The sequence below is a fragment of the Talpa occidentalis genome, unplaced genomic scaffold (genome assembly GCF_014898055.3).
Source record: "Talpa occidentalis isolate TD23 unplaced genomic scaffold, MPIMG_talOcc4v2.1 talOcc4.11, whole genome shotgun sequence".
Classification (NCBI taxonomy): Eukaryota; Metazoa; Chordata; class Mammalia; order Eulipotyphla; family Talpidae; genus Talpa; species Talpa occidentalis.
In genome coordinates, this window is record NW_023601104.1 from 12,876,757 (window position 1) to 12,897,894 (window position 21,138).

General features: G+C 44.3%; 1 protein-coding gene across 12 annotated transcripts in view; it reads right to left on the minus strand.

The window, feature by feature from the left end:
- PPIP5K1 (diphosphoinositol pentakisphosphate kinase 1) overlaps positions 1-21,138 on the minus strand; it is a 33,279-nt gene that overhangs the window by 4,925 nt on the left and 7,216 nt on the right. For 2 of the 12 annotated variants that reach the window (XM_037502353.2, XM_037502350.2), the window contains exons 18-29: positions 18,647-18,788; positions 17,973-18,196; positions 17,536-17,663; positions 17,212-17,326; positions 16,918-17,025; positions 15,989-16,105; positions 15,671-15,835; positions 13,733-13,882; positions 13,026-13,116; positions 10,100-10,225; positions 9,320-9,382; positions 3,759-3,896 (exon numbers count right to left, since the gene is read on the minus strand). In XM_037502353.2, coding sequence (XP_037358250.1) covers positions 3,759-3,896; positions 9,320-9,382; positions 10,100-10,225; positions 13,026-13,116; positions 13,733-13,882; positions 15,671-15,835; positions 15,989-16,105; positions 16,918-17,025; positions 17,212-17,326; positions 17,536-17,663; positions 17,973-18,196; positions 18,647-18,788 — 1,567 coding nt within the window. Of the gene's footprint in view, positions 1-2,352; positions 2,588-3,758; positions 3,897-9,319; positions 9,383-10,099; positions 10,226-13,025; positions 13,117-13,732; positions 13,883-15,670; positions 15,836-15,988; positions 16,106-16,917; positions 17,026-17,211; positions 17,327-17,535; positions 17,664-17,972; positions 18,197-18,646; positions 18,789-21,138 lie in introns of those variants that run through there. The other 10 variants (XM_054701099.1, XM_037502351.2, XM_037502355.2 and 7 more) reach the window with 10 other exon arrangements.

Consider the following 21,138-nt stretch of genomic DNA (forward strand, 5'->3'; position numbering starts at 1 on the left):
CTTCCCAATCTGACAGGTGAGACATGATGTCTTAATGTAGTTTTAACATGTGTATCTCTTTTTTTTTAAACATTTATTTATTTGTGCATACAAGAGCTGGGGTACAGGCAGCGGTGCAGGGGATGAGACGATCAGAGACAGAGTGGGGAACAGAACAGGCAGACTGACTGAAATACACTGCTGAGGGGAGCAGTGGGCAAGACAGGAGAGGTCTGCTGTACCATGTGGGTAGCTCCCTGGCCAGGGATCGAACCTGTGCTGCAGTGGCTGTGGAGAGCTTCATAGGTTGCGTCTTAACCACCTGTGCCAACATGAGTATCTCTTATGATGAAGGTTGAGTATCATTTCATATGTATTCTCACTTTGAGTCTTTCCCTTCTTGATATATTAAAGCTCTTTGTATTTTAGAATGATTAAACCTATATTTTTTGACTCTTGATTCTATTTCATTGGTCTATCTGTTTAACTTTATAGCAGTACTATTGTTTGATTCCGTACTTTTTTAAAATCAGAAAGTGTGACTTCTCCAACTTTTTCTTTTTTAATATTTATTCTAGCTATCCAGGTCCTCAAACAATTTCATATCAATTTAAAGATCAGTTTTTCCAATTCTGAAAAAAAAATATATTGGGATTCTTATAGGTATTGCACTTAGTCCATAGATTACTTAGGGGGCATTTTGGCATCTTCATATTATACCATCTGCATGAAAACAGGCTGTCTTTCCATTTATTTAAGTATTTTTTATCAGCAATGTTTTCAGTACACAGGACTTTAAACTTCTTGGTCAAATTTGTTCCCTTATATTTTATTTTTTGGGATGCTATTGTAAATGGTTTTGTTCTCTTTTCTTTTTTATTGTGGGACACAAATTAGTTCTTTTTTCCTCAAATTTTGGAATTTGCTAGTCATTTACATAACTCTGTAACTCTGGGGGGTTACTATTTTCTTAATTTCCTTTTTGAATTGTTTATTGCTGGTGTACAGAAATACAACTGATTTTTCTGAGTTGATCCTGAACTCCACAACTATGCTAAAATTGTTCATTAGTTCAAAGGATTCTTTGTTATTTTTTCCTCTCTATAGGACTATGTCTTCTACAAATAGAGATAATTTTACTTTCTCCTTTCCCATTTGGATGCTTTTTTTCCCCCTTACCTAACTGCTCTGCTTGTAACTTCCACTATAATACTAAACAGCAGTGGTGAAAGTGGGTACCTTTGTCTTGTTTTGGAACTTAGGGGAGAAACTTACAGACTTTTGCTATTACATATGAAACCTTAGGGTCTGTTTTATCATGGGCTATTGTAATTTGTTTAGTGGCTTTTCTAAACGATTCTTGTAAAGTATATCTTTTTGATATGTGTAATCTCTGAAGTCTCTATTCCTATAGGTTGTGTTCAGCTAGTGTTTTGACAGGAATTTTTGATCCCAGCAACCAAAAGAAGGGCAGGGAAAGGAAATGGAAAGAATGAGAGGGAAGAGGAAGTGAAGAGAAAGAACTAGGGGCTTCTCTGATGGCTCAAGGGGTTAAGACACAGAATTATGAAGCTATCCACAGCCACTGCAGCATGAGTTCAATCCCCGGCCAGGCAGGTGACCCACATGGTGCAGCAGACCTCTCCTGTCTCGCCCATTGATCCCTTCAGCAGTGTATTTCAATCAATCCATCTGTTCTGCTCCCCACTCTGCCTCTGATGAATCCTCTCACCCCTCACACCTCTGGCCTGTGCCCCAGTTCTTGTATGCATAAATAAATAAATCTTAAAAAAAAAAAGGGGGGAGCTCTCCCAGTCTTTGCACATAAGTTCTATGTTGAAGACTCCTTCAAGACATTGCCAGACTATTTACATTCAGCCAGAGGTTAAAGCTTAGGGTCTTCTCACATCTTTTCTGTACATATGTCCTTCCCTAGACATGTGCATAAAAGAACCAGGGTGTTGACCAGAGATGCGGGGGGTGAGAGGATTCACCAGACACACAGCGAGGAGAAGAAGAGGCAGATTTACTGAGAAATACACTGCTGAGAAAAGCAGTGGGTGAGACAGGCGAGGTCTGCTGTGCCATGTGGGTCAGCTCCCTGGCTGGGCATCAAACTCAGGCCTTAGTGGTGATAGCCCTGAAACTTAACCCCTAAGCCACCAGGGAGGCCCCATGGGTGCTTTCAAACGCCCTCATTTTCCAAAGAAATTCTTGTTCTATGTTTTAAAGAAAATACTCTGCACAGACACTTTTCTGCCCTAAGGGAGTTCCATGTTAGGTGAAACAAAGGCAAGCAGCCTGTGTCAGTTTTTTAGGTACCCAACAGACAAGACAGACCAGACAAATACAATTCTTTAATAAAGTCTCTTCTACTCCCTCTGGATCTAGGGAACACAGCCCCACACTGAGAATATGGACTGCCATCTTCTAGACTGCTGTCAAGGTGGAAAGGGGGATGGGATGGGACAAGGGAAAATGTTCTTGCCATTTTCAGGTCACCTCTTTCTTGACTCAGCATTCTCCTGTTTGGTGAAAACCTTTCACTGTCTTCCAGAGTTCTGCCAAAGTTGAATCTGATGGTTTTGCTTGATTTGTGTGTGTGTTTCTGTTGAAGAAAGGGTTTTGGAGCTATCTACTGCATGGTTTAACTTTTATACTTTCATCTCTGATTCATATGGAATTTATCTTGGCATGAAGTATGGACTCAGTTTTAATTTTTATCAAATGATTATTTGGTTATTCAACTCTATTTATTAAAAAGTCTCTTTTCTCCAGTATTTTGAAATGCTAATTTTATCTATTTCTGTATTTTCTGTTTTTTTTTCCAGTGGTCCTTCTGTCTACTCACATACCAGCATTATACTATTTTCATTATACAAATTTTATGGAACATTTTAAAACCTGGTAGGGCTATTACCCCTTTATTGCTCTTATTTTCAGGGTTTTCTTGGCTATCTTGCTTATTTTTCTTTTTTTTAAAAGATTTATTTATTCATGCATACAAGAATTGGGGTACAGGCCAGAGGTGCGAGGGTGAGAGGATTCACCCGAGACAGAGAGGAGAACAGAACAGACAGATTAAAATACACTGCTGAGGGAAACAGCAGGCAGAGACAGGAGAGGTCTGCTGCGCCATGTGGGTAGCTCCGTGGCAGGCCGGAGATCGAACTCATGCTGCAGAAGCTGCGGATAGCTTCACAGTGCTGTGCTTATTAACCCCTTGTGCCACCAGGGAGGCCCTTGCTTATTTATTTTTCAATGAGAACTTCAGAATTTTCTTGGGATCACATTAAATTTACAAATTGACTTGGGAAGGAACAATACTTCTATAATATTGAGTGGCCTTATGCAACTAAATATTTTTTTTTTTTTAAGATTTATTTATTTATTTGTTTGTTTATTTATTTATACAAGCACTGGGAACAGTCAGAAGGCAGAAGGGTGAGAGAATTCACCAGAGCCAGAGTGGGGAGCAGAGCAGGCAGAAGGACCAAAGTACACTGCTGAGGGGAGCAGTGGGCGGCAGGAGAGGTCTGTGCGCCATGTGGGACCCTCCTCCGGTGGCCGGGGATCGAACCGGCGCTACAGAGGCTGCGGGCAGCTTTCCAACCGGGCGCTCAACCGCTGCGCCACCGGGGAGGCCCGCAACTAAATATTTTTTAAGTCTACTTTTGTGTATTTTTGGAGTATCTATCTTTTAAATTTATTATTCATTTTCTAGGAAGTATAGAAGTGCGAGCAGTGATAGGGACACAAGATGAGAATATTCCTCATACCTGCAGAAGCCTGTGCTTGAGCATCAGTGTGACGCTGGCAGACTCTGCTTAAGAATTCACTCACTTGACGCAGGGAAAGGGCATTATGCAGTGTTTCCAGGGGGTAGATCGTAGGCACCATGGAGCACCCTTCAAATCCTGTTATAAAAGAGATGGGCAAAGTCAATGTTATTCTTGCCAGATATACCACAACTGGCCAAGGAAGAGTGGAGAGTCCCTAAGAGCCACCAGAAGAGTCCGTGGCTTTTGGAGTATGGGGTATCCAAGATTCTCAGGAGAGGGAATTATTTAGAACCCCAATAGGAATCTGTTCCTCTCACCTCCCAATTCCCTGAAAAGTCTACCCTACTGAGGCCTCCATGTGAATCAAATCACCTCTCATTCTATCTATGGAGAGCCTGCAAGTCCCACAGAAAAAAATCAATAGAATCCCAATAGGTAGGGAAAACAGCTACATTGCTCTTACTCTCTCTGGGGGTATAAACAAAGGGCCAGAGGAAAGGGGTGAAACTGTTGGTCTAAAATGAAATAGGGAGGTCATGGAGCTGGGAAGAAACAGTAGATTTCAGGGACCATGTATAAGAGAACCAGATTAAAGAAGAGGGCATGAAATCTGAGGAAGGGTTCATGCAGATTTAGGATATGGGTAAAAAGGCTAGAATATCTGAAAGCAAGCTAGAAGACATGCAATACACATGAAGCTCAGCCCGGGAAAACCACATGCATGAACAGGCTAGGGGATGGAAGTTCTTTCTTGGTCATTTCTATCACATCAAAGCTATTTCCTTCTTCTCTCACTAGAAGACTCCAGACTTGCTATGATTTCTATTCCATCAGGAAAATGAGGAGCACCTTCCCACCCCCAGAAAAAAGAGTAAATACTGATTCTCTACTCTGGACCCAACAACCTCATTATGGGTAGAGTGAAGGGTAAATCTGAATGTGTAACCCTAATCCTATGGACTGCTGATGAAAAACATGTCCCCACTGGAGGTTCAAGAAGCACACATCCCAATCTTCTCCATGCCTCCTTTAAACCCATTCAAAGGGAATAATGGTAGATAGGACAGCAGCATCTACATAAGACATAGCTTTCTGTTCACCAGAGACTATAACCTGTAACTCAAAAGGAGTGTACCTGATCATCTAACCTTTGGCCCTTGCTTGCTTCAAGGATTCAGTTGTGCATTAATATCCCCCCTATACTCAAGTGGCAGGAGGTCAGGAGAGATACAGTCATTAGCTCCTTGGTGTGGCTAGAAAAACATATGGATTGAAGACGCTAGTGGTAGAGCATTATAGAGATCAGAACAGATTCCAGGGCAAGAGACTATTCCTGTACTGAACAGAACTGGGAATGGGTAACATTAGGAGGCAGTGAGGAAGGAGAACAGGAAGGGGATGAGCAGCCAATGCTATAGCTACCAGGCAGTCTGGCCCCAATCCCATCCAAGCAACTAAATGCAAGTCACATGACCTAGGCTAAACAGGAGAAAGGAACAGGTGCTCTCTCCTGCCAGAAGTGCAATAAGCAAAGCAGTCAGTCCCAGCCAGGGTAGTGGAAGCAGCCAGCTTGGTGGCAGGGGGTACCGTAGAGGCACTCGGGGTCATCCTGGCCTGAGCGCAGCCAGTTCCGGAAGAGGCGCAGGTGGTAGGAGCACTGGTGCAGGTGATGCGCCAGCGTGGCATCCAAGGAGACTGGCCGGCCCCCTGAGCAGTCTGAGGAAAAACTGCGCAGCAACCGGACCACAGGGTGCTGGTCATCCAGCAGCTCTGGAGGGGGTGGGGGGACCACGGCAGGAAGCACAAAGATAAAGAAAGAGAAGAGGGAGAGACATTGAGGGGGGTACTGACTGGCACAAGCATTACTGAGAGGTGGGACCACTCAGCTCCAAGGTGAGCTAAGAGAGAAGCAGAGATGGTCAAAGCCATTGGGTATCTCTTGCAGGAAAGAAGAATGCTGGCATCACACAGTGAGTCTACAAGAAGAGGCTAATGAGAGCTCATCATACAACAAGGCCTTCTCCTTTCTCATTGCACATAATTCAGTCAGGGCTTGCAGATAGCAGTCATATTCTGAGTCGGGGGTGGATTGGCTCCAGGGTCCCTGATCTTTTCGGATAAACCCTACTTAGGACCTGCTTCTTAGGAAAAAGGCATGAGATATTTATGAGTTTGGGATGGAGATGAGGGTTACTCAGAGAAGTGGGTCAAGAATGGTTAAGGGTATCAAGATAAAGTTTTGTGGTTTTTTTTTGTTTTTGTTTTTAAAGATTTATTTATTTATTTATACAAGCACTGGGTACAGTCAGAAGCGCGGGAGGGTGAGAGAATTCACCAGAGTCAGAGGGGAGAGCAGAGCAGGCAGAGTAACAAAATACACTGCTGAGGGGAGCAGCGGGCGGCAGGAGAGGTCTGCGTGCCATGTGGGACCCTCGCCCGGTGGCCGGGGATCGAACCAGCGCTGCAGAGGCTGCGGGCAGCTTCGCAACCCAGCGCTCAACCGCTGCGCCACCGGGGAGGCCCCAAGATAAAGTTTTAAGCTAAAAGGGCTCTTAAAGGTTCTCTGGACTAGACTATAAGAGAGCCACAGATAAGGCTGGTGGAATTAGGCAGCTTGCATAGGAGATTGGCAGGTATAGGAGTCCTTTAAAACAGAACATGTAAAAATGAAATCAATATGTGAAAATGCCAATCTTGATTAATTATCCTTTACTCTTGCTCAAATACACATATTGAAAATACTGTTTGCTAAATTTCAGCATTTGGGAGATACTGCATCTATCACAAAGCCAAAAGTTAGAGAATTTAAAATTTTCTTCCCACTGCTGGTGAGTCTAACTGTACTTTGTTCAGTCGACGAGTGGAAAAACTGTGATCCTGAACTGCTCACTATTTTAGCTGATTGGCAAACTTTGTGGATATATGCAATTTAGTCACAAAAGGTTGAAGGCAGTGAAAAGGGTTATAAGAAGAACAGTAGGAAAAAGATCTTGGGGGAAAGGTATGGGATTTAAGACCTGATGATAGGGTATTGGTATAGAGAAGGAAGAATTAAGGCAGCTGAGGATGACTGCTCAGAACTTCCATGCCAGAACTGGTTCCACATGGTGATCCCACGAGATTATGGCTTCTGGAGACTCTAATTTGGATATCAGGAGAGGTGTCAGCCTCTACCCAGGCTAGTCTGGTGAGTACTAACTGTATCAACAGTCACACAGTTGTGTTGGTCCCTACAAGATAATGGTTTGGCAAATCCAGTGGGGACACCCTGACATTCTGGATGATGGTGAGTCAGTCCCTTTCTCGCTGTATTAGTTCACTTTGGTGAGTTCTGCATGTAGCTGAGTAAAGGGCCATACTTGTGTACTTGATATAATTGTAGAATGTGACAGAAGCTTATCAGAAATAGAGGCAGAGATGGAGTGGGAGATGTTTTCCCATCAAAGCAAGGAGGTGATATTGCCTCACCTCCTTTCCAAAACGAGGTCCGTGCTATTTCTAATCCAGACATCATGGTAAGGAAGTAGTGATGATGGAACAGTAAGCTGGCACACTGTTGTGACTAATCACCCACAAATAATTTCAGACAGAGCATCCACTGCAATTTCTGGGTCAGTGAAGCAAGCTTTAGTCATGGGTATAGCCCTCATATTGTCTTGATAGACAAATTAAATCTAGATAATCTTCAACAAGAGAAATAAAAGCTCTAAATTTTTCCTAAATTTTTCCCAACAAGTATAACCCAATTCTGGCTTCTTAAGCCGCCAAGTTTAAGTACAAAAAGAACAAAGGCCAGAAGACCCCTGTGGAAGGGGGTGTTGGAGGAGACCTCAAATTTGCTCTCCTGCATTAGACCTGACTTGTTCAGGTCTTCCTTCCTCTCCTCCTTTTGATAAAATAATTAATTTTTATTTTCTTCAGCTGGTGAGGCTATTAACCAAGGCTTCAGGGAACTATATATAGACTTAAGGATCTGTTTTATGAATTTAAATCTTTTCTCATAGAGCCTTAAGTACTAAGATGTATGATTTGGCTCTACATCAGTGGCCCATCATCTGTACTCTAAATTACATGCCCCTTAAGTCCAAATCCCAGGCTGTCAAGTTGGGTTTGGTGCAAGTGATTTTCTCTGGAGATGACTGTGGTGACAAGTGAAGTCGAGAAGAGGTTAAAGCTAACTGTGTAGGCATAGCCATACCACTCTGAATGGGGAGTTCCTGTCACAGGCACAAACAAGATTGGGGTGGAGAATGGGAGTATACACTTAGCAAGTATAAACTAGTCAAACCTAAGGAGAGAGTTCAGCAATGCCAAGGTGAGAGGTGTGGTCTGGATGGGCTAAAATCTAGCAGGTGCCACTGGCTAAGGAACAGGGAATCAGCACCTAGAGGTTTTCACAGTCAGGGAAGCCAGGTTAATTTTACCTCCCTCAGTGAGTAGTAATTCTTAGAGAAAAGCAAACCATATCTAACAAAACTGGATTTACCATGAAGGAATGAAACAACACAGAGAAAAACTAAGGATATAAAACCTAAAACAGGGAGCAAGCCCTGGGTTCCCCTCCCATATTGGACAGAGACCATAGTCCTTGAGTTGTTGGTTTACACAGATCTCTAAACTCTCCCACCTTCGTGTGGGCAGACCCAGATCTTCAATATTCTTGAAATAGTATTCATTCCTAAACTCCCCCAGAGACCCTAGGAAGCTTCTCAACTCTTCACCAAGCTTCTCTGAGACAGCAGTGTCACAGGTAGGATGGGGCTATGTGGAAACCACATGCAAAATCTCAAGGTACAATCCTTTACCCTTCCCCTACTACTGGCTAACTTATCTTTTTTTCCTCTTGTATCCCACATCAGTCTGGGCTCCTGTTTTCTAGGCCCAGGTACTAGGTTAGTAGTAACATAAAGCAGATGTCAGGAGCACAAGAGCCACATAAAATAAACACAATGGCAGGAGACAGGAATATACGGAGATGGGAGACAATATACTTAAGACTAACGCCCTTACATTGGGCTTGAGAGTTGGAAACCGTAGCACTGCTCCAAAAGAGAAACCAACTAGTCATCCAGCCCCACAAAAGTGTTGAAGAAAAAAACAGCAAGATAAAAAAAACAGCAATTATATATGCTGAGGTCTGGGAGTTTAAAAAGAGAGAGAGAGAGAGAAAGAAATGAGGATGATCTAAGAAATACTATTCTCTTCCTGAGAACCATTATCATGTTTGTATAAAGCCCAGCAGTCATGTGATAGGAAAGGGAGTGGTATAATTAATGTTTTGGTGATGATACTGAAAAAAGTGACACAATGGTGATGATAGTGACTATGGAAGTAAGACACTGAGTTACCACAGGAATGGGCAGCCAGGCTGCAGCCACGGCTGTTTGTCACATAGGATATGTCAGAGTCAGGAGACATTTAGTGGTTCACTCAGAGACAGTGAAAGCGAGGTGTCAACACAGTGAAAGGAAAGGCAAAGTTAGTTTCAGAACTCAGAGGTTAAGTATCTGGAGATGACATGGTGAAGAGGAATGATGTTGAGTCAGAAGCAAACGTACCGTTAGTCGGATGCTTTGCAAACGACACAGAAAATCTTTTTACGGCCGGGACAAACAAGAGCTCTGGGGAGAAAAGACAGCATGGGGATTATACCCACCCTACCCCACCCTCTGCTCTGAAATTTGCATACAATATACCCTGCTCCTTTACAGTTAGTTACATAAATTGCTCCCACTCCCATCTCTCAGATCCCTCACTACTGCATTTTAATCTTCTTCTTTGGTATAATCTCCTCTTGGGAATCCATGTGCCATCTCCATCACTACACGACCCCACAGACAACCCTAATTTTACCACCACATCATTTTTCTGATAATTTTTCTGATCTCCATAGAAACTGGCATCCCTTCCCCCAACCTCATTCCATGATCATCTTCCCTGTCATAGCATTTTAGCTGAGCAACATCCTCATCCCCGATTTCCTAGATTTCAGTCAAGCTTCCACTACATACTTCCTGACCATGGATCATTTTCCTTGGTCCTTACCCTACAGGCCAGAATCCAGGAAAGAATACGAAGGTGGAGTTAATTGATGTAGCAGGGCTATATGTGGGAGATTATGAAGGGATAAGCAAAAATAAGTCATACTTGTATGGAGAGAGGGAATGCAAATGGAGGGGTGCAGGGGGTCTTGGTTTCTTTTCCCCTCTACAATTTATGAAGAAAACTTGTTATAAGGCTAGCGTCTGTGCCATCTTAAGCATGAATAGTTCTTGAGCTGCATCCTTGCTGGGGGACAAATGAAGAAAAGAGCTGCCCCCCAAAACCCACCCACATACCATCTCGGTGCTTCAGACTGGCAGGTGGTAGCTTTTTGCCATGGCTGCGGGCGTAGTCCTGAAGATTCGGGGCACTGGACGAGCCACCCAGCACAGTGGTGCTAAACAGCCCTGTGCACTGTGAGCCTGCAAGGCCGGGAGTGTATTAGTAGCCACGCAAAGCTGCAATTACTACACAGAAGTAAACACAACTTCACAAGACAACGTCAAGACACACACACATAGCCATTCAGAGCCACCACCATGGGGCCGCTATACATAACCACAGTTTTCACCATTGTCCATAGCCACACTGGGCAAGCAAAGTGGGTATTTTCCTGAAGATGTACAGGGCAAATACAAAGGCTGCTACAAATACAGGGTTAGTCACATTAGAGGATTCAAAGCTACTGAAAGGAATAGTCTATGCTCTCCAGGTGGCTTTCAGAAATGCTAAAAGAAGAACGTTGCCCCCTAAATCTCCCTAGATTTAGTTAAGCATTCCTTACCCTGGATATAGGGTTTGAAGGATCTAATCCCTTACATGTTTAAAAGGAAAGAACTTTTATTGAAACTAGAGACTAAGTTTTGAACACTAAGCTCAACTGCCAAGTTCTCCAAAGTTCCAATTTCTCCTAAGTTCTTCTAATTCTTCCTAAGTTTTTCATACAACACTTGCACTCTTCTAGCCTCCTTCAGGCCTTTTTACCGTTCTCAAGAAAGAAAGTATGAAACTCACTTAGTCTATAAAGTTCATCTAGTTCAACCTTCTCATTTTAGAGATGAAGAAACTGAGATTCAAAAGGAATCTCATTTGCTCAAAGTCATACAGCTCATTAGAAGCTGAGCTGTACTAGAACCCAGATCTCCTGACGCTAAGATCAACTGTGTTAAGTTAGAAAATATATCTTTTTTTTTCCAATCAAGAAGAAACAGAGCACTAATTTTGAAGAAGATGGACACAAATTCAAAGGCATGTGAAGAATCAGGTGATTATATGCAGAATATGCCTACTATGTGCCCCACACTCTACTAAGAAGGAGGAATTGATGAGCAGAAAACAACAATAAGACTTGTTTTTTTCTGTTTTCAAAAGTTTATTGTCTTGTAAGCACTATGCTCAAAGCCAGATGCTCTTGCACACGTTCAAAGAAAACTCTACTGCCTATAAGAGGAGTAAATAAACACTTAGAGACTCTCTAAAGCACATAAATCAGGCCAGTCACTGTTGCAAATATCAGATCAAGAGTAGGGTTGGGATTCCATGGTCCCATCTCCTACTCTAGCCCAAGAGGACAGTGTGCACAAGAGACCAGACTGACACTGTGTTTGTAGAATTTCTCCCTCTGTTTCCAAGTTCATCTTATCCAACACCCTTAACATTCATAAGGGAGATGGATAGCGTGAAAAGGAGATCAGTTTCCTTTGAGCTCACAGACATGGGCCATGGTTTCAGGGCTCCCAGGATTACCACAAAAATCAGGGAGCTCAGATGGTTGATAATCTCCTTGGAATTCAGAACTGTTACTATGTGCAGCAACTTCTACCTTTTAAGCTCAAACAGCCTCTAGGATAAGGTTCCAGAGAGTAATAAGTGTTGCTAAATACGTCTGCTTTTCTTCAGAGAAGCTAAAACTAGCTGGCTCTATCCCAGACCACCCCAAGTTTTGTTCTACATTTGCTTCCTCCACTGAATAATTTTCCTGTGCAGTTCTGCCAATCCTGCTCTGCCCAGTCCTCAGATCAGCTCAGAGGGTAGTCTCTACCTTACCACAACCATCTGTCTACCAGCCCTATATCCATACCTCTGTCTTATTCTTGATAGCACTCCCACTTAACTGGGCCAGACACATAATCCCCTCTTCCATCCTACTAGTTTTTACTGGTTTCTGGGAAAGAAGTCCAGACTACAGATCTAGATGTTTGTCACTTTTTTTTTCCATCCCAAAACCATCTACCTCATTTCAGGGATCTAGAAGGCAACCTATTTCCCTAAAATTAGCCTGGAAAGTTACCAAAATCTTTCTTCCCCTTGCTAGTCCAAATGCTGACTATTTGGGGGCCAAGAAATTAAAGCCAAGGACAAAGGCAGCAGAAAAATGAAAGTAGCTAAATGGGGAGAGTAAATAGGACAAGACAGAAAGATAGGGGAACCAAGTCCAGCCCCCACATGACTATCTTTAACCAGCAGTTGTAGTAACTGACCCCAAGGCACTGTGATCAGAGACAGCCCCTCCCATGGACCACTCCCCTGCTCCCAAAGAATACAATACCCTCTGAGGCTTGGTCCTTCCTGCAGTCTGTGTTCTTAGGAAAGGTTGAATGATGTTCTCCACCCCTCTCCAGGAATCAAAAAAATCAAGAGACATTCCCTCAAAGTGCCGAGAGAAGCCTCGCCACTACACCAGTCTCAGATTTGTCCCTCAATTTTCAGGAAGGAAGGAAAAAAAATTACAGGATTAGGAGAGGATGAAGGGGACAGCCTGGAGTTAGGAGGGGCCAGAGCAGGGCTATAATCAACATAGATCCCAGAGGAAGACATGGCACAAGTTCTCCAAATGAGGACCATGACACTTATGGTCACAAGTACCTCTATAGCTTTGTCTCAGACACTCTGAAGATTCAGAGTCTTCATGGCCCCTTAAGGTCTGGGAGAGAGTGGAGGGACAGATAAGGAATGAGAGGGGAAGCCAGAAAAATGCCCTTCAGCCAGAGAAATGGGGGTTGGTGCAGAAAATCAAAAGACGCCTTCCTGGATTGGTAATGATCACCTGGGATCAAAGTTCACAGCTAAATATGGCTTCTCCCAGTTTCTCTTCCCTAGCCCCACTTACAGTTCCACAGGCAGGATGACCCCAACTCCCATGACTAAGGTTTCCCACAATAAAACTTTGAAGAACAGACAGACACCCCTTCCCAACAAGTGAGAGATGCTGAAGAACCATACCTAGGCCACTCTGTTTCATCTCTGTCGGTGGCCGTGAAGATGAAAAGAGTCGATAGCCACCAGGTCTTGAGGATGAAGTCTCAGAAAGCACCTGGAGAAGAAGGACTATAGATTACCATTTTGCCACCTCCACTGAGAACTCTAAAACCCAGGTCCTGAATTCCTGCCCCTACAAAGCCAAGTTGTGTCAGAAAGTATGGAAGAATCGAAGGACTTTTATGGAGGAAGAAGAACGAAAAGGGCACAAAAGTGTACTTTGTGGAGGGAACTGCCCAGGGAATCCTCCTATGCTAGACAGCGCTTTTATTTCCAAGATGCCTGCCCCCTCAGCCCTCCCATCACAAATCTGAGAAATCATTATTCAACCACTCTCAGTTCTCAGGAGAGCAGGTTTCTTTCATCTTATCTGTCCCTCTGCAGGGCCCAGAAAGTCAATCACATTAATTCAGCTACAATAAAAAATATAGTCTGGCCACCCTCTCTTCTTTCGCTGGGACTGCTGTGGCCACTGCCACAATACTCAGTTTCTTAATTGAACAAAGAAGCCCATCCCTCCACTCCTGGAGACATGAAAAAGATTTCTTAAAAGCTCACAAGGGCCTAGTCACACAACCCCCAATACACACACACCCCACTTAGATTTGAGTCCCCAGATCCCAAAAGGCAAAGAGAAAGGCAGGAGAGGAAGATGAGGTAGGGAAGGACACCTGTGTGCAGGACGCCAGGTGAGTGGTGGACACAGCCCGGGGCTGTAGGCCGATGGCTGGGGAAGGCCGGGGGAGGTCTCCTGACCTCCTGCGGCGCCGTCCCCGCAAGGGGATCAGGTCCAGGTTCCCTGTGCACTGCATGTTCATGACCTGCAATCAGACCGGGTGGAAAGCCGGTCACGGCTCCTTTAGCCCCCAGGCTCCCAAAAGCCCTTTTAGGCAGAGCTAGTGATAAGGATGGAGAGAATGGCAGCCTAGGGCACAGCTGACATGAAAGTCATATATTTCATATTCTAAAACAGTCCAAAAATATGAGATGACAAGAAGAGAAGAGAGGATAGAAGGAAGGGCTGAAGTTAATAAGGATAACACTGCCAATACTGATAGAACCAGGAGAGAAAAAATTAACATTGAAAGGCTGTGTGACCAAAGAACAGAAAAATTTTCTTGCAACAGTAAGTAGGCTATCTTGGGCAACCACCATGCTGAAAGGGCCACAGTTAGGCAGCATTAGTAACTGAAAGGAAGAAATGTGCTTACAACAGGAAGCTTTCTGCAGACCTGGAAGAAAGAAGTCAATCTAATCAAGTCTGAGAGATGATAGGCAGAGAACTCTCCTTTGCTTGTCATGTAAACACTTAAAGCAAAAGAAAAATGGGGGGGGGGGTCAGGCACAACAGTGCAAAAGAGGCTGGCAGATCACATGAATGGAGAAGATATTTAGATATGGAGGAGCAGTTTATTGAAGGATGATTACATGCCTTTCTGTCCACGTGACCTGGTGTTGTAAATCTCGGGTACTGTGTACTCTGGACACTAAGTTAGCTTACACTGCAAAGGAAAAATGCTGCATGCCTCACCTAAAGGAACTCTGCATTTTTAAAACTTCAAGTCTGCCTTAATATAATCAGGAAGAAAAGGAAAGGTCAGGAGAAAAGAGACTACAGTTTGTCTTAGCTTTCTTCAACACCTGAACTGAAAACCTCTGGCCGAACTTTTATAAATTACAGATTCTTCTGATCAAGCCCTAAAACGGAAAGACCAATTTCTCTAAGACAAAGAGTTGGCACAGAATCAGGTGAACAGATTTATTTGTCAAAGCTAGACATAAATCAGACCGAGACTTTGAGACAGGGATAAATCATGGGGTCAAAGAGGAAAAGAATCTTTCCAGGAAAAAAAACCAAAACAAACCCCCCAGGAGAAGCTGGAAACAATGTGAGGTCTACAGCAGTTCCTTCCTCTAGGATAGAGAAACAGAACCTGCTCTGGAGACAAACTCCAAGAATAGCAAAACACAGGACCTGACAGATAAACTTCCTCATCAGAACAGAGGGAACACAGATAAATCTCCAGACTGGATTCCCTTTCTGATATGAGAGCAGAGCTAACCCTAAGAGATTAAAGTGTCACATAGCTGCTCCTGTCTGAAATACAGTAAAGAGATGGAGAGGGCCTGGCTCTTAATATCAATTATATTGTTACTATGGTTACTGTTTACTGGACATCTACAAGATGGATATAATTTGTATTTTATAGATGAAAAAGACTTGAGGCTTGCAGAAGTTACCTGTCCAAGGTCACACAGCTTCTAAGTATCAGTCTGGAATTTTAGCCCAGAGTTCATGCTGTTTCTACTACATTTCCTTTTAAAGAACTGTCTTTTCAAATTCATCCAGAGACCTCCTCCTCAGTCTCATCTCTTAAAATCCTTCTCTCTCAGATACCTCTCACTGGCAAGTCTTTAATCTCAGAAGTAGCAACCACCATAAAGGAGCTTTCTTGGGAGACAAGCTGTGAAAGAGATATTAAGTAAAACATATTCACTGTGGCAGGGGGACTTTAAGGTCCCAAGAATCCCCTCAAGAAGATTCAGAGGATACATGAATATTGTCCTATGAGCATTTGCACCACTTTCTCCCAAGTCCCTCCCATTACCTCCATGGAGCCAGCTTTTCGGTTACGGATGAGGGGTGATCTCCTTGGGAGGCCAGGGCCCTCAGAGGGCAGGGGTGAAGTCTGCAGGGCCCGGTCTGGCTCATCTGATGCCTTCCCAGGGCACAGGTTCTCCATGCTGCCTTGGTCTGTTTTCATCTCCTCATTCTATTCAACCGGCACAGGAAGGAAGAATTAATGGCCTCCAGTCTCCTAGTCATCCCAGAACCCTCAATTCTTTTACCTCGCTGTACTATTTCTAAGTTTTCCACCCCTGCTTTCTTAAATCCCCCAGTCCCAAACCCCGGTATTCAGACCCACCTCAGAAGAGGCTGGACGGAATCCACAGCCAGCTGGGGCGCTGCCTTCTTCCTCCACGCCTTTCACTCCGGGGCTGAAGTGAAGCTCCACATGGAACCGCTCCTCTGATAAAGGATCCTATGGGGTAACACCAGGTGAAGGGGCATTAGAGAAGCTATATGTGGTGGTGGAAGACCAGGCAGGGACCACAGAGAAGAACTCAGGAAGAAACATCCTCCCAGGACTGAGGGTTCGGTGTTCTCCCCATTCTGGGGCTGATCTATTATAATTTCCTTTTGACTACAGTGTTACATGATCCTCATTCCTTCACTACAATAATTATTCTCACTACAATAATTCAGTGCCTACAGCAGCACATTTAAAGATATCTTCGTGGAGATAAAGTATATGTGAAAAATACTTGAGAGAAAAAGGCTCATTCTAACATCATCCCAGATTCCATCCCCTCCCTAATGCCAGGACTGTGGCATCAACACCATTCCAAAACACTTTTTTCTGTTCTAGTAGGAACCTCGTGGATGCTCTGCTGTACCTAAATGCCATGACTAGCTGGGTTCTTCACAGTCTAAGGATAAGAATGCCCCCCTGCCCCAACCTGGTGGTGCAAGGGGTTAAATCGCAGCACTATGAAGCTATCCACAGCCACTGAGTTTGATCCCGGGCCAGGGAGCTGACCCACACGGTGCAGCAGACCTCTCCTGTCTTGCCCACTGCCCCCCTCAGCAGTGTATTTCAGTCGATCTGCCTGTTCTGTTCCCTACTCTGTCACTGGTGAATCCTCTCACCTCCTGCACCTCTGTCCTGTACCCCAGTTCTTATATGCATAAATAAATAAATCTTTAAAATATTAAAAAAATAAATACTTTTTTGAAAAGGGAATGAAGGAGAAAGAAAGGCCCATTCCTTATTCCACCCTATTAGCTTCTTACCCGTGTGTTGTCCTCATAAAGCATGATGACAATCTGAGTCATATAGTTGAGCTCTGAGATGGCACTAAGGTAAGCCAATGCTCGCTGCCATTGTGCATCCTGGGTCTCCTACCAAACATAAGAGGAGGCAAGTCAACACCCTAAGACAAGGGAGTTGGAATGGGCAGGGAGACAAAGAAAATAGAGAAAGCTTGCAGTAAAAAAACAAACAAACAAAACAACTGCATAAGGAGAAGATTAAAAAAAAAAGCTAGGAAAAAATGTTCAGGCTGAAGGAAGAAAGAGGATCCTTACATCAAGAAGTCCACCATAACGGAAGACACTGAGTAGGGAGTGGACGTGGCTTTCACTGGTGAAATAGAGCCGTGTTCGAACATGGCGGCCTGGGGAGAGCACTCCTCTGGAGTACCTGAGATAATAGCTAAATCACTCACACTGTCAGATTATCATCTTCCCACCCCTACACAGACTCCCTCCGCCCATCTCAAAGACTTCTCTCCTTTCTATCCCAGGATCCCTTCTATTCTTGGTTCCCCGAGCTGTCCCAGCCTGGACTCCCCCAAGGGCTCCCTGACATGCCCCTCCCTCCATCCAGCACCCCTCCCAGCCCTCCCTCACAGGGGATGCAGCTTGTTGACAGACTCATCCTCGTGGGTTCTCTGCAGGTCAAGTAGTATCTTCCGCAACAGTGGAAGACAGAAGCCCACAGCAATTTCCAGTTTCTCCTCCCGACTGATCCCGTACTCCTAGAGGCCACAGGCCGGGAATAAGTACCTTAATGAATTTTGTTTTCCTCTTGCCTCATAATCCCAGGCCCAAGATCATGTCTGGCTTCACTCCAAATCTAGGGCTTCTTTCATATCCATGGCTTCCCCCTCTCCAGGTTCTCTCAGTTAGTCTCTTCTATTTACTCAGAGCCAGAGTAGACCCCAAGAATTCTGGCAACTCAACTAATTCCTTCTCCTGGTCTCGATGCCACCCCTCCTTTCTAACTTTTCTCTCCTTCCTTCCCCAATGCCCCTATCCCCAGGCTAGATCCCTTATATGAGACACACCTGGGGAATGACCACATCAGCCAATGCCTTAGAGAGACGAAGCAACTCTGCTGTGCCTTGAAGTCCCAGAGTCCCATTGTGCTGCACGTCGTACTTGACACAGTCATAAATGTCAGGAATCTTACTGATATCATAGCGTCCACTCTTCTGTCGAAAGTCACGCTCCAGCTTGCTCCAACGCTGTAGCATTAGCTCAAGTGTCTCACTGTGATAGAGTTGCAGGTCTGGAAGAAAAGATAGAGTGTAAAGATTTTACGTCTAACAACTCTGAAGTAGAACCAGAGAGATAAGAATTCCTTGTCCCCCACATTTAGGAAAGGACACAGGCGTATCTGAGAAACCATTCATACCTGAAACCTTGAAGGGGAAACAGAAGGTTTTTTTTTTTAAAGATTTATTTTATTTATGCATACGAGAACTGGGGTATAGGCCAGAGGGGTAGGGGGTTAAGAGGATTCACCAGAGACAGAGTGGAGAGCAGAACAGGTGGATCTACAGAAATACACTGCTGAGGGGAGCAGCAGGTGAGACAGGAGAGGTCTGCTACACCATGTGGTTAGCTCCTTGACTGGGGATTGAACTCATGCCACAGTGGCTGGTGATAGCTTGACAGCGCTGAGAATTTAACCTCTGAACCACCAGGAAGGCCCAGAGACAGAAGTTTTTACACGCACCTGCAGACTTGGGGTCCTGCATCCGTTCCCGGATCTGGTGGGTGAGGTTTTCAATCAGGGCAAATACCTGATCACAGACCTTCACGGGATTCTGAATGACAGCCATGGAGTTGAGAAGGGAAGTGCTTCCAGTGGGAGCCAACTGTGGGGAATAGAGAGAAGAAAAGTAAGGTAGGCATGGCCAGTTGCCCAGATTCCTGTGAGTTTATTAGAGAATGTCTGCAATACAGATTTGTTTATTGGCTCACTCCAGTGAGCATTCTTAGGCTACTGGGCATACTAGCAGTTCTAGGACCTTCAGATGATTGTGTTCTAGTACACAGTCATCGAAGAAGTGTTGATTTTAAAAGTGTAGGAGTCCGGAGGACATAAAGCAGACTGAGGTTCCTTTCTTGGGGGTTGTAAAATATACATGGAAAATGCTGGGGAATAAAGCTTAAACTAAAATCCATCAAAAACCTCACAGAATGTTTCCAAGAGTGGGTAACAGATATAAAAACAATTTTTTATTCCTCTAAATAAGATGCCAGGGCCTCCCCGGTGGCGCAGCGGTTGAGCGCTGGGTTGCGAAGCTGCCCGCAGCCTCTGCAGCACCAGTTCAATCCCTGGCCACCCACTGGCGAGGGTCCCACATGGCGCGCAGACCTCTCCTGCCGCCCGCTGCTCCCCTCAGCAGTGTACTTCGGTCCTTCTGCCTGTTCTGCTCCCCGCTCTGGCTCTGGTGAATTCTCTCACCCTCCCGCGCCTCTGACTGTACCCAGTGCTTGTATAAATAAATCTTATAAATAAATAAATAAATAAATAAATAAATAAATAAATAAGATGCCAGCTTAAACCTAGAGTAGAGGTGCTGCTTCAGAGTTGGGTGCCAATTCAAACTTTTAGGATGGTCACAGTTGATAAAGAGTGGGGAGGGGAGCATGAGGACAGTGGACGGAATGTACACATTCTACATAGTTCTTTTTTTTTTTTTTTAAATATTTTATTTATTTATTTATTTATTTATACAAGCACTGGGTACAGTCAGAAGCACGGGAGGATGAGAGGATTCACCAGAGCCAGAGCAGGGAACAGAACAGACAGACTGACGAAATAAACTGCTCGGGGAGCAGTGGGCGCAACAGGAGAGGTCTGTGTGCCATGTGGGACCCTCACCGGTGGCCGGGGATCGAACCAGCGCTGCAGAGGCTGTGGGCAGCTTCACAGCCCAGAGCTCAACTGCTGCGCCACTAGGGGAGGCCCCACATTCTACATAGTTCTCACAGGTTCCATTCTTTCTAGCAAAAAAGGAAGCAAAAGAGCAAAGAAAGGTGTCTTAGTTTTCCTGCATTTGACATTGAGCAACAGATTGGAAAATAAAGGAGAAAGATCCTGCCCCTCATTGAGCCTTACTGAGAGGAGAACACAGAAAATGCCATTCTCTAGGCAATATGCTCAGCTACTTACCTCATTTCAAAGCCTATCAGAAAAGGTTACACAATAGAATGTACATAATGCCATTGAACTGTATACTTAAAAATGACTAAAGTGGCATTACAGTTTAGGAAAGTAAATAACTGTTTTTTAAAAAAAGGAACCTCTCAGAAGTAAGCTATCAGTGGTAGAGTAGTAGAGATCAGTGGCATAGGATTCCCAGTCAACTGTGGCCTGAAAACACAGGGAAAAGAATGACTTTGGGTAAAGGCACCCACTGTGATTAATACTATGAAGCAGTGTACAGGCTGGGTTTTCAAGTTAGACTCCTTGGTTCATAATAGATGGCCATCCTGGAAAAGGCTGTTAAAGTTCTTCTGAATCTAGGTTTCCTATGTGTAAAATGGGGAAAAAGTAGTACAGGTCCATAGTTCTTAGGGTGTATTAAAGATGGCCATCAATTCTTTGTCACCTTCCTCTGCCCTGGAATCTGGGCTGACCCTATTAACTGTTTAATCAATAAAAACAACAAAGTTTATGTTGTTTTAATGCTGAGCCTACACTTTTTTTTTTTTGGTGGACCCTCGCTGGTGGACCCTCGCTGGAGGCCAAGGAATAAACGAGCGCCGCAGCCTCGCAGCCCAGTGCTCAACCGCTGCGCCACCAGGGGAGGCCCCCTGAGCCTACACTTCCCAAGCTTCTGCCCTTGGGAAGTACTAACCACCATTTTAAGAAGTCCAGTCACCATGTTAGCAAAACCACATGGAAAAGACACGTGGAGAAGGGAAGCTAAGACTACAGGAAGAACATGAAGAAGGAGACAACCATCCCTCATGGTTCCAGCTCCACTCAACCACTGGGCAATTTTAGGAAAGACCCCAAGCAAGACCAACTGAACCTAGAATTATAAGATAATAAATGGTTGTCATTTTAAGTTGTTGAGTTGGGGGGCAGTTCTTTACACAGCAATACATTGCTGAAACATTCTTTTATTCATAATCTTTAGGACGAGCTATGTTTTAGGACTGAGGTTTTTTTATTTAAGAAATTACTACAGTGCATATGTCACATGTTGTATG